Here is a 12003-nt window from a genome sequence, read left to right on the forward strand (position 1 = left end):
GACTGATCACATTACCTCTTTCAGGGAGTAGATACTTCTGAATGGATAAGTCATAAAACTCAAAATGTATTTATTGCTCAACAAAGGACTGATGTAACCCCGTTATGCTGCAGGTGTTTTCAATCTGCGTAGCGCTCTCACCTTAGGTTAGTGCACAAGAACTCTGTGAGGTTGTTGGAATCTCTGTTGTCATATTAGGAAACCAAGGAATGGAAAGGTTATGACCTATCTAAAGTTACAAAGTTAACGACCATATAGGTCAACAGCCTTCCAAACCTGGAATCTTTCTACTCTTCTGTCTTTGGCCTATATGTGTACATGGGCACACACACACACCCATACCCATGCCCATATAGGTGCAGCAAGAGGTCCACTTGTTAGTTGGAGCATTTACTAATCCTGGGAGCCACAATTGGTAGCTAGCCAGCTCCCTAAGCCATGTCTTCCTTGGCAAGCTGAGCTTGCACATCTCTTTAAAGAGCTGTTTGGAAATAGTTTCTCCCACTCCCATCCCCAGGAACCAGTGTGGTCTTAACTTTATGCTTGCATACTTACATGAACACACATACATATGCACACACATTAAACGTCCATATATATTTATGTTATAGTTGCGTATCATCATGCTTTAACCTGAAATTTTATTTATCTTGTGTCTATTATTTCAGATCACTAGCTTTAATTGGTTAGATTTTTTTGATGTTCATATATGTGTATGTTGATAAGCCTTTTAAAAGTTTTGGATCCACAGATAACAAGTGCTAACTAGTTTTTAAAAATTCATTTAAAGTGTATGAATTACCAGGTTTACCATGGGGAAGAATGTGTGAGAGAGGACCTAGTCTGTAAAAAGAGCCATTGTTTCTAAGGCCAGTTCTGTTTCTTATTTGTGGTGCTCGTGGGGGGCTTGTTTTTTGTTTTTGAATAGTTAATACATTCATATGATTCAGAATTTAAAAGATATAATAGCATATGCTTTGCAAATTCTTTCTCCTAGGTATTTATTTCTCCTTCCAGGGGAGCAACCAATGTTTTCATCTCTAAAGCTATTCTGGTTTTGATAAACTTAGGTAAATTTTGATATATTTGTAATCAATGGGTACCTAATACTTTATGTTCTGTTTATGTCACTTGGCATGATTTATTACCTAATCTTATTGCCTGATTAAGAGCATATAATTATTTCTACTTAACTGTTTACTTATGGGCATTAAAAATTTTTTTTCTGTTTAATTTTATTGCTTTTTAAAATAGCAAACGTTAGCATATTTGTAAAAATACAGGTACTTTTTAAATTGAAAATTATATTTTTATTTCACAGTTTAACATTTCTGAAATTCTGTATATTAAGTGATTATATTTACTGTAAGTAGTGTTTTTTCCCTGTGGAAAGCTGTTATTAAATTCATGGTATCACTTAATAATCAGTAGCATCTTAATATAGAGGAAAAATGATATTTTCCTGGTGTTTGTTTCTCAGAGGGGAAAAAGTTAAGGATGTGATAACATCATAATCCTCATTCTTTGTCACTACATTTCTTATCAGAGTGATTGAATTAATTGCAAATCTTATTCCCCCTGCCCCCTGTTCCCAGTTTAATATGTATGAGAGTGGTTAACCTCAGCGTTTAAAAAAGGACAATCTGAGGGGCTTCCCTGGTGGCGCAGTGGTTGAGAGTCTGCCTGCTGATTCAGGGGACACGGGTTCGTGCCCCGGTCCGGGAAGATCCCACATGCCACGGAGCGGCTGGGCCTGTGAGCAACAGCCGCTGAGCCTGTGCGTCCAGAGCCTGTGCTCCGCAACGGAGGCCCACACACTGCAAAAAAAAAAAAAAAAAAAAAAAAAGACAATCTGTATTTGCCTTGTATGTTTTCCTTTAAGTGTTATAAAATATCCAAAGTTTTAGACAAATTAGATAGCAATCTTTATTACTCAGTGTTTCTGTATTACTGAAGCCAGGTTCAGCTGCTCGCCTCTTGAAAGCCAGTACTTGAGAGGCAAGTGTTGGTTGGAAAAGGGAAGTTTGCTTTAGGAGGCCGGCAGTCTGGGCAGAAGGCAGACTCGTGTCCAAAAACCAACTTCAAAGATTCTGCTCAACCGTGAAAGTTTTTAAAGGGTGAATCATTTGGGGAGGGGGGTCAGAGTCTTCCTGACTGTGTACCTTTCTTCTGATTGGTTGGTGGTGAGATAACCAGGCAGTGTTCCAGGAATCCTGTGCTCAACCTGAAGTTACCGTCCTCCACCTGGGTAGGGGCCTTAGTTCCTGCAGAAGAACTCAAAGGTATTTTGTTATGTATATTCCTTGAGGAGGCACCAGGACCCTGCCCCATGGCTGCAGTATTGTTTCTTGATTGCTCCTGCTTTGTTTCTGTGTTCCCTCCCTTCCCTGAAAAGCAACTGTTTGAATCTGCCCTTTGGAACTAAGGGAAGGTCAAGGAGGCTGAATGAAGCCTATTTCCTACAAACTAGAAACAGGGGACCCAGAAAGGATTTTTACCTAGGAGTGCCCCATGGGGTCTTGTTCCATTTCATCTGGAATAATATTTGTCTACATATTCCCAGGTCTATCATAAAGTTCTTAAAAATGATTATTAATTTTTAAAGCATATACAGACTATGAACTTGGTAGAAATTTTCTCCTTCAGTCATAGTAGAGTACATACATAGGTGTGAAACAAACTCACGGTGTGTGCCTTGATCATAGTGTCATTGTTTAATTGTTTACACACTCATTTGTTATATTTCATATATATATATATGTATATGTATATGTATATGTATATGTATGTTTAGTTTTGTGGTTGTTTCCAGTGCGTTGCTGGGACTTAGTATATGTGCTGGGTAACAGATCTTCAAAGCGTGCAGTGGTTAATGTGTTTGTGTGTCCTTCTTTTAGTTGTGTACTGTTCTAATTGAAAGCCTATTACATGTACCCGTAGAAAGAAATTTGAAGAGTTGTTAAAGAAATACAAACCTCAGTAACCTGGCAGTTATTTCCAGAAGGGTCTGTGAGAGAGCGAGGAGGAGGGAGCTGTGGCTGGGGGGAGCGCTAGTTGGAGTATTCCTGCTCTGCAGGATGTTATAATTTACTAATGGTTAAAAACATGAAAGAACCTTGTGTTTATTTAAACATAACGTCCATGTTTAATGAGTAGCGCCCAGGGGTTGACATCATCTGGTGGTGGCAAATTTGGGGGATTATAATAAAAATTGTTCTTTTTTTAATTTAATCTGCTTTAGTTTAGAACATAAAGCGCATTTCCCCAAAGATAGCCTTTGCAACAATTATTTAAACAAGAGATTTCAGGGAAGTAGTAAACTTTTTTGATTGGTTTGGTCTTTAATGCTAGCTACGGGGAGCAATTACTTGGATTATCATTTTGACATAATTTTTCACCCAGCAATCCTTTTGAAAGTATTGTTTGCTTCGACTGAAACATTGAAATACTTCCTCCTGCCGGCAGTGCCCTAGATTAAAAGAGAGAGAGAAACACAGGCAAACCAACATGTAAAATTGGGTCAGTCGTCATTCAGGGGCCTGTGTGCCAGTGGTCTGGATTGTGTCGAGTTGGGAGTCGCAGGAAGTCCACAGAGAGCAAATTGCTGCACCCTCTGTGTTTGGTGGACAAAAAGAGGATTAGGGCCCTGAGGAATCCAAGACAGTAAGTGTCTCACAAAGAAGAAAGGAATCTTGTGTCACTGTTGGCAGTTGTGGATGTTGATAGGAATAAGGGATCAGGATTGGAACAAGAGTATTTAGTTGGTTTATAGCCCCTGGCCAGTTAGGAGAATGGGCTGGGACTTGTTGCTCCCCCTTGGAAAAGGGGGTCTGGGAGGGCTGTGGGTTTTAGAAAAAATGAACGGGAGTGTGGGTGAAGGTAGAGTACTGAGGTGGCATTGAATGTTGCTTGTGAGTATTTTTTTTTTATATAACTTATTTTAATTTTTACTTTTTTTTTTTTTTTTTGGCGGTACACGGGCCCCTCACTGTTGTGGCCTCTCCCGTTGCGGAGCACAGGCGCCGGATGCACAGGCTCAGTGGCCATGGCTCATGGGCCCAGCCGCTCTGCGGTATGTGGGATCTTCCCGGACCAGGGCACGAACCTGCGTGCCCTGAGTCAGCAGGCGGACTCTCAACCACTGCGCCACCAGGGAAGCCCCATTGTTTTAATTTTTATAAATTTATTTTATTTATTTTTGGCTGCGTTGGGTTTTCATTGCCACACATGGGCTTTCTCTAGTTGCGGTGAGCACGGGCTGCTCTTCATTGTGGTGCACAGGCTTCTCATTGCGGTGGTTTCTCTTGTTGCGGAGCACAGGCTTTAGGCGTGCGGGCTTTAGTAGTTGTGGCACACAGGCTCAGTAGTTGTGGCGCACGGGCTCAGTTGCTCCGCGGCATGTAGGATCTTCCTGGACCAGGGCTCGAACCCGTGTCCCCTGCATTGGCAGGTGGATTCTTAACCACTCTGCCACCAGGGAAGCCCCTGCTGTGAGTTCTATGGGTGTTGTTTGTAGTCCACCCATACCTGTGGAATTAGAATCACCAGTGAGGTACCCGTTTCCTGTTTCACATGTGACATGCTATTACAGTGAAGTTATGATTATATAATGTAATATGATTATACGAATGTGGTTCTGATTATATAATGTAAACAGCTACACTTGAGATGAAGATGTGGAAATGAGATTTTTTTCACTTCATGAATGGAGATGTATATATATATTTTTAAATTTTTATTTATTTTTATATATCCATATGTACACACATACACATAAACACTTTTTTTCTTTCTCACAGAAACCAAAAAAGGAGTTGGTAGCAGTTTTGTTACACATTTCCCCCCCACCACTAGTTAACAGATTTCAGGTGCAAATACACTTTCATTAGCCAAATTCAAATATCTCTGTCAGTCACCCACCACTAGAGAGTGTGGAGTGTGGCTTTGATTTGCCCTCTTGTTCTCATGGTAACTAGATGTTCCATTTTCCAGCTCTGTCTTTGAACAGTGTTTCTGGCTTGGTCTTGAAATGATACTGCAATTGTCCTTCCAAATTATCTTCTTTTGTGTGGGTGTAGTTGTAGATCTGTCTCAGAGTTTTGTTCAGGATAGTACATTTTAGAATTTGAACTAGGGGAGACTTTCCCCTTTGACTTAAGCCACCTTTGTGGGGCAGAAACACCTCTGTGTTAATTGCTCTGCAGTCCAGTGAAGCAGAAGCAGGTGGTTGAGCTAAGGAGAATGCTTGCTAAGAAGAGGAAAGAAACTGTTGTAGATCCGAATTTTAGCTCCAGCGTGGTAAAAGATACCAATCAATCTTCTACCATCTCTTTCCCTTTCATTGGCTCTCATGCTGCCACATCTGGCTTCACTTTTGTTTTCCAAATGAGTTTATTAGTTTTGCCATTTTGCATATGGCCGGGTTAACCCTGGAAAGACTGCTCTGGGAAACACTCTTGACATTTCAAATAGAAACAAAGCTTGAGACAGAGTTTCGGGCCATCCCTGTGAGCCCCTCCAGCATAGGCCAAAGCATCGGACTCTCATTCCCCCGTGAAGAGGGAAGCGTAAAGTGGTACAATGTGGAGGCATCTCCGGATTTTTCTTGCCTGTACTTCCGGTGGGGCTGATTTGGAAATCTGCTCTATCTCTCCTTTCTTGCCTGCAGGCTGGTGGCTCTCAGGTCATCTTTACTAACCCTCTGGAGATAGTCAAGATTCGCCTGCAGGTAGCTGGAGAGATCACCACAGGACCCAGGGTCAGTGCCCTGAATGTGCTCCGGGACCTGGGACTCTTTGGTCTGTATAAGGTGAGTAGATTCCCTTGGGTTATCTCAGTAGAGAGGTTGTAATGTACTCAATAGAAATGTGAAAAAATGTGGAACCAGACTTCTCCCCCGCCAAATGGAAAAGGAATCTTGTCCAGCAGGGTGGTCCCTGGAGTAGAAAATCAAACAAAAAGGAAAAACCAGGACACTTCTATTAGAGGCATTGGGATATACAAACACGCTCTCCTGTTGTCATCTTCAGGCATTTATGAAGCTGCCAGCAGGGAGGCCAGCCCTGCAGACCAGCTGGCTGCAGGCTCACAGCCTTTTATTTGACGGTGGGTTTGGGAAGTTTCTTTGGTGTTCTTTTTGGGCTGGTTTAGGACTTCAAAATAGTCTTAGGTTTATTTTGAGTCTGAGTTATCTCTATTGTTATCTTCCCAGTAGGAGCTTCTCTTTGTCTTAATAATTTGACCACAGTGAAACAGTAGTAGAGTTTGGTAGGATTCAGGTCTTTAAGAAGTTAAGTGGTGGGATTTGTCAATAATGAATTCCATTTAAAAACACAAAACCAAACCAAACCAGGGTGTACTGTACTTTAGCAAAACGCCAGTCAACAGATTCCTTCCCCACAGGTGTACTTTCTCCCATCATTACACATCAGATGTAATGGAGCAGAAGCTATTATTTTTCTTAAACAAGGAAGAATATTTCTTTCTATTCTTTTGCCTGGTATAAAGGGGGTATACGTAAATTTAGCTTTTATAGACAACTGTGTTTCCACAGCATCTGATTTATTTATAGATCCATCACAGTAGAAATGTGTAAATTGGCTTCTGTAGCTACAAATTGGAAATTAGAAATTCTCTAGATTAGAATCACACAGCTACAAGGCTCTTACGAGACCAGTAAACCAATGATGCCTATCCTGAGAGAGTTTTGTACATATTCCCTCCCCTCCGCCCCCAACTTCCATCCTTTTTGGAATTCCCTTTGAGAGCTGATTTTATTAAAGTTGTTTCTCTCTGTATCATCTTTCAGAGAGTCCCAGGAATTTTTTTTTTTTAATGTTTGAGTTTGTCTTTTAAAAACAGAGCCATCGGGGAAACAAGTACCAAAGATGGAGTTTTTGCCTGGCTAGCTAAAGCCTGGGGAGTAGAATAGTGGGGTTGAGGAAGGTGTTCATTGTGACCTCAGTCACTGAGACAAGCTGTACCTGGCTGGATTTCTACTCCCAGGGAAATTTCCTGCTAAAATATTTTGTCTGGGTTTCCCCCGTCCTCTGCTATTTAGGACATGGGGAATGAGGAGGGAAGATTGGTGGTTTCTTTTTCCCCTTCCCTAAAATAGTCACTTTCCTTTTCCACTGCTCCTGTCCATAGCTTCTTACCTGGTACTTCAGGGACTCAAAGCTGAGGTGGGTTGAATTGGTAATTTGTTAGTTTTGGGGGCTGCCTTTGCTGGTTGCTTTGAAATCAAGCTATTAATATTGGGTTTCTAAGTCTGTTCCCACCCACACGCCCTCCCCCTGGCACTCACCAAAGCCAAACAGAACAAGCAGCCTAGAGATTTGAGCACTGAATTTTTATTAACCTTAAAATCTGAATCTATACTGGAAATGCCAGAAAATTCTTAGTTGTCAGAATACCATCATTACCCAGTTAACTAACTCTATGACTCCTGGGTCCACCAGTGTTTCTCAAACTTTGAGCCGTGTCTCTCTACTTCCCTGTGCTCGGCTGGTTCTTCCGTTTCCCTTCCACATCAGTCCCAAAGCTGTTTGAGGGCCATCTCAGGCTTGTCACCCTGGATCCCTGGTGGGCATTCACACCTTGTTTACACAACTGTTTTGCACTGTTTCCTCACTGTGTGACAGGGTGCCAAAGCGTGCTTCCTCCGAGACATTCCCTTCTCTGCAATCTATTTTCCTGTTTATGCTCACTGCAAACTACTTCTGGCTGATGAAAACGGACACGTGGGAGGTATATATCTCCTTGCAGCTGGAGCCATGGCAGGTAACTACAATTTTTTTTTTCAAACCAAAAGAGTCCCCGCCTCCCCCTACATTCTCTTTAAGAAGTACAGAATCTGTATGTGCTTCCCCCCTTTATTTCTGGAAAGGTTATTGTTTGTATCTGACTTAGTTTAAATACGATCGATTTTTCTCCTTTGCGAGGTGTGCTGTAATTCTGATGAGAGTTAATTACATTTGCATAATGTGGATAAACAGCTTAATGCAGCTTAGCAACTTAGAGCCAAATTAGCTCTGCCCATCTCAATTGGGCTTTCATCAGTAACGTGTTCCTTAGCCTCCTCTACCCCTGAAACCTTGGGTGCAGCCAAGCTAAGCATTAAGGTGGAAAAATTCTTCATCAAACCAGTTGCTTTGTTGTACCTCACCCTGACGCACAGGTCTAAGCATGCTCTCACTTTCTAATTCTGTATATTGGAATCAACACGATTTGGCTCAAAATCGAGTTTGCTTCAGGAAGCTGTTCCTGTTCCTTCTGCCATCGTCCTCATCAGACCAAAGTGAGCCGTACTTCCCCAGCACACACCTTGCACTCCGTTGGCATCTCTTCTCTGTCGCTTAACACTTTTTGTCTTTTATTAATGGTTGTTTGCATAAGTTTTACCCCCTGTACTGGACTGGAAGCTCCTTGAGGGCAGGGGTTTCATTCTGTTCATCCTTGCCTTCCCTACGTGGCCAACATAGTAATAATAGGAGCTCAGTAAATGTTAACGGAACGAATGAAAATCCTCATCTGGTCTAAGATACCGGATTTAAGCACAGAAGAGATTGCATCTGAAAGAGGAGCCCAACAAGTGCAGGAAGGTACTAAGACACTTCCTCCTGATCTCATGCTCCAGCCTTCCTCTTGAGCTGTGAGGGAGCTGACTCGGGATGGAAGGGGAGGACCAGGCGTCCTTTGTTGCACCAGCCCTCGGATGTGACAGAAGAAGGAAAGGGCACATGTTTGCTCCCCGTTACAGCTGGTCAGGGAGAGAAACGGGCAAGGTGAATGAGCACAAACCCAGGGCTGTCCCCAGGTGCTTAGGGTGGCTCTTACCACTTGGCTCCTGGCACTGCTGTGTGGCTCACTGGGCACCTTCTCCTCTGGTTTGCTGGCTAAGCACAGCAGGATAGCCCGAGCACTCCCTGGAGTGTGGTGTGTGGCAGGAGCCCTTGCTTCCAGGGATGTCGGGTGGGCATGTTACTCTTCTCATCCACAATGATAGGGAATGACTTGTGATGATCAAGAAACTCTCCCAGGGAGCCTTGAGCCCTTATTTGGGACAGTCACTTGCAGTTATAATTTGAAAGCCAGTAAAGCTGCCTGCTCAGTCTTGGCACCGAGTGTTCATCCAGTTCCTTTCGGGCGTTCACCAAAGCCTCCCCATTTAAGTGAGGGCCAGCAAATCTTCCCCCCAGTCTTTTCTCTCTGCTGTCCAGGCAGCAGCGAAGAGCAGTCTTATCATGGACAGGCGTTTTGCCAGTGGTTGACGGAACCAAGTAAACATTTTCATGGAACTGTCAGCACCAGCTTCTTGCCCACAGACATTCGATGTCAGTTTTCAGAATGAGAGATGAACTGTTCTAATTTTTACCTGTAAAGCTTTGCTGGCAGGCACTGAGAACATTCAGAATTCAGAACATTCCAAAGGCGGCAGTTTACCTAGTTCTGTCTGAACAATGTAGAGGGCTCTGCGGGGGGATGTTTGCCTCGTCTCTAACAGAACCCCCCCGCCTCGCCCCTGCCAGAGTCACAGCCCCATCTGCCTAGTGACCATTCGGTGATATTCAGGCCAAATTGAATTTCTTCCCCCTGAGGAAGATTATCTTGCTCCTTTGTTCCCTGTTTTGTTTTATAAGTGAAAGTTGTGGTTGTGAAATCCATCTCGTGTGTCCTGCTGCTGCTGAATCTTAACATGGCCCTGGGGAGCTGGGGCACAGGGGACGGATGACAAGGCCTTTTCATGATCAGTTCCCTTACGTTCCTTAACTGCCTGCCTGGCCTCCTCTGCTTTAGTTGTAATGACTTCTGTCATGCAAGCATGTCTGAAAAGGGCACAGTCAGCTCTCAAGTTAGCCCCTCAAACGGGTGAGTGGATATATGAGTGCTGATATTCACCTTGCACAGTAAGGTGACAGGAATCAGCAAAAAACACTACAGCTTGGTATCAGATATATTTAGCAGCTCATTAAATTGGCACTTTCCTCATTTTTTCTATTATATATGAAAATACTGTATCTTATTTAAGAAAAGAAAGGAGGTAAAATAATTGAAACCTAAAGAACACTTGGGGATTATCCTAGTAATATTGCTGCATTTTTTTCCTCTCACAGTTCTTCGGGATCATGCAATATAGAGTGACTTTCCTAATTCAGAAAGAAAAAAAAAGAGCTTTGCCCTGACCCCATTGAAACAGCTAATAGGCTTATAGATCCTTTTTCCATTAGCACCCAGGTATCTATTTAAGAAGCTTCTAGTTAAAGCTGCTAATTGTATTGTTAGTTTTAGCAGTATGTCTCTCCTTTGTTAAGGCACTTTGGATGAATTAAATGTGCCTTTCTCCCGAAAGGTGTGCCTGCCGCTTCTCTGGTGACCCCTGCTGATGTCATCAAGACAAGACTGCAGGTGGCCGCCCGCGCTGGCCAAACGACCTACAGTGGTGTCATCGACTGTTTCAGGAAGATACTCCGGGAAGAAGGGCCCTCTGCATTTTGGAAAGGGACCGCAGGTAGGGGCTGGGCCCATGTGGAAAGGCTGGCATTGGGGTCCTGGTCCCATTACTGGTTGTCTTTGCCGTAGTCATCCTGCTGTTAACTGCCCCAGTCTTTCTCTTTCAGCTCGAGTGTTTCGATCCTCTCCCCAGTTTGGTGTTACTTTGGTCACCTATGAACTTCTCCAGCGGTGGTTTTACATTGATTTTGGAGGCCTGTAAGTGCAGCTTTTCAACTCCCTTATAAAGAAAGCACCAAAACCCAAAACAGGTCTTTGTTCAGCCTACTAAGGCAGTTTTGGAACAGAAACTGACAGGACAGAGGATCCTGCAGGACCAACACATTTAAAACAGACAGTGGACTTGAGAAGCTTCAGTGTCGGAGGAGTAAGACCTTGGCAGGGTGACATCATACAAGTATTAAGCAGTTACCTGGGGAAAGTTTAGGGAGGCAGCAAATTAAAATGTAACGTGAATAACTGTCTTCTACGTGTAGGCAGATACTGAGCTTCATGGATTTAGCTCCTTATTTGGATTTTATTATATATGGCCTTTTCTCCAGAAGTAATATAAATTTGTATTAGTTACACTTTGGTAAACTTTCTAAGACTCAGTCAAGCCCTTTCACACCCCCAAGATTTCATTATTCACCATAATTTATTATTAGATAGGTATAGACATTCTAAGAACTGATTTACTGCAAAAAAAAAAAAAATTCAAAGAGAGGTTATGCCCATGGACAAAATCACTGGTGACATTTAGGCCAGAAATTGGGCCTTTTGAAGCTTAGTACTTGAAGCTTGTGCTGTGGACAAGAGGAATCACTTGAATTTGCTGGCGAAGGTTTTACCCAAAGGAAGCAATTACCAGCTTTTCAGCAGAAGATCAAATTCTGTATCTGAGTGTTTTCCTCATAAACCTGTGAAACCCTTTCCTGCTCAGAAGCCAAGTAGGGAATTAGCTGTTGAACCAAGAAGTAGAGGGACTTAACACAAAGAAAGTAAGAACAGCAGTCTCACGATTCCAGGCTTTTCTATACTTTTACATCCTGGAAAAGTAAGAATTATATCTATTTCTCGTTAAGTAATTTTAGTAATAACCTTCGTGAGTCTATTACCTTAAAAGTTAGCTTTTAAAATTATGTCAAAATGAAAGATGTAAATTTTCTATGATTAATTTATGCTTAGTGTAAAAAAATTGGGAAAACAGAAAAAAGAGAAAATCATCCGTATTCCTACTTCCCAGAGTGGTGATGTTTGAGTGTATATTTTCTGGTCTCTTTTCTGTGGATCTATATATGTATATGAAATTGAGGCCATTTCTCTTAATCAAATATGTGAATGTGTTGCTTTCAAAGTAGCTATAAATAATGACTAATGCAGCATAAATGACAAGGAACTCATTGGACAGACACTCTTCTTTGAGGCACGTGGGTCAGATTGAAAGTGTTCAGTAGTTTTCCATCTTTATCAGTCTCGAGCCCACTAACCATTGGCTTTCCCTATCAACAG

The 12003-nt window shown here is 42.4% G+C and overlaps 1 protein-coding gene across 2 annotated transcripts in view; it reads left to right on the top strand.

Moving 5' to 3' along the window:
- SLC25A12 (solute carrier family 25 member 12) overlaps positions 1-12003 on the top strand; it is a 130258-nt gene that overhangs the window by 77844 nt on the left and 40411 nt on the right. For both annotated transcript variants that reach the window (XM_022570035.3, XM_089916671.1), the window contains 4 exons: positions 5669-5809; positions 7644-7782; positions 10352-10510; positions 10620-10710. In XM_022570035.3, coding sequence (XP_022425743.1) covers positions 5669-5809; positions 7644-7782; positions 10352-10510; positions 10620-10710 — 530 coding nt within the window. The remainder of the gene's footprint in view (positions 1-5668; positions 5810-7643; positions 7783-10351; positions 10511-10619; positions 10711-12003) is intronic.

Source organism: Delphinapterus leucas, chromosome 8 (assembly GCF_059928025.1).
Source record: "Delphinapterus leucas isolate spDelLeu-1000000601 "Yukka" chromosome 8, BTC_Dleu_Yukka2, whole genome shotgun sequence".
NCBI classification, from domain to species: Eukaryota; Metazoa; Chordata; class Mammalia; order Artiodactyla; family Monodontidae; genus Delphinapterus; species Delphinapterus leucas.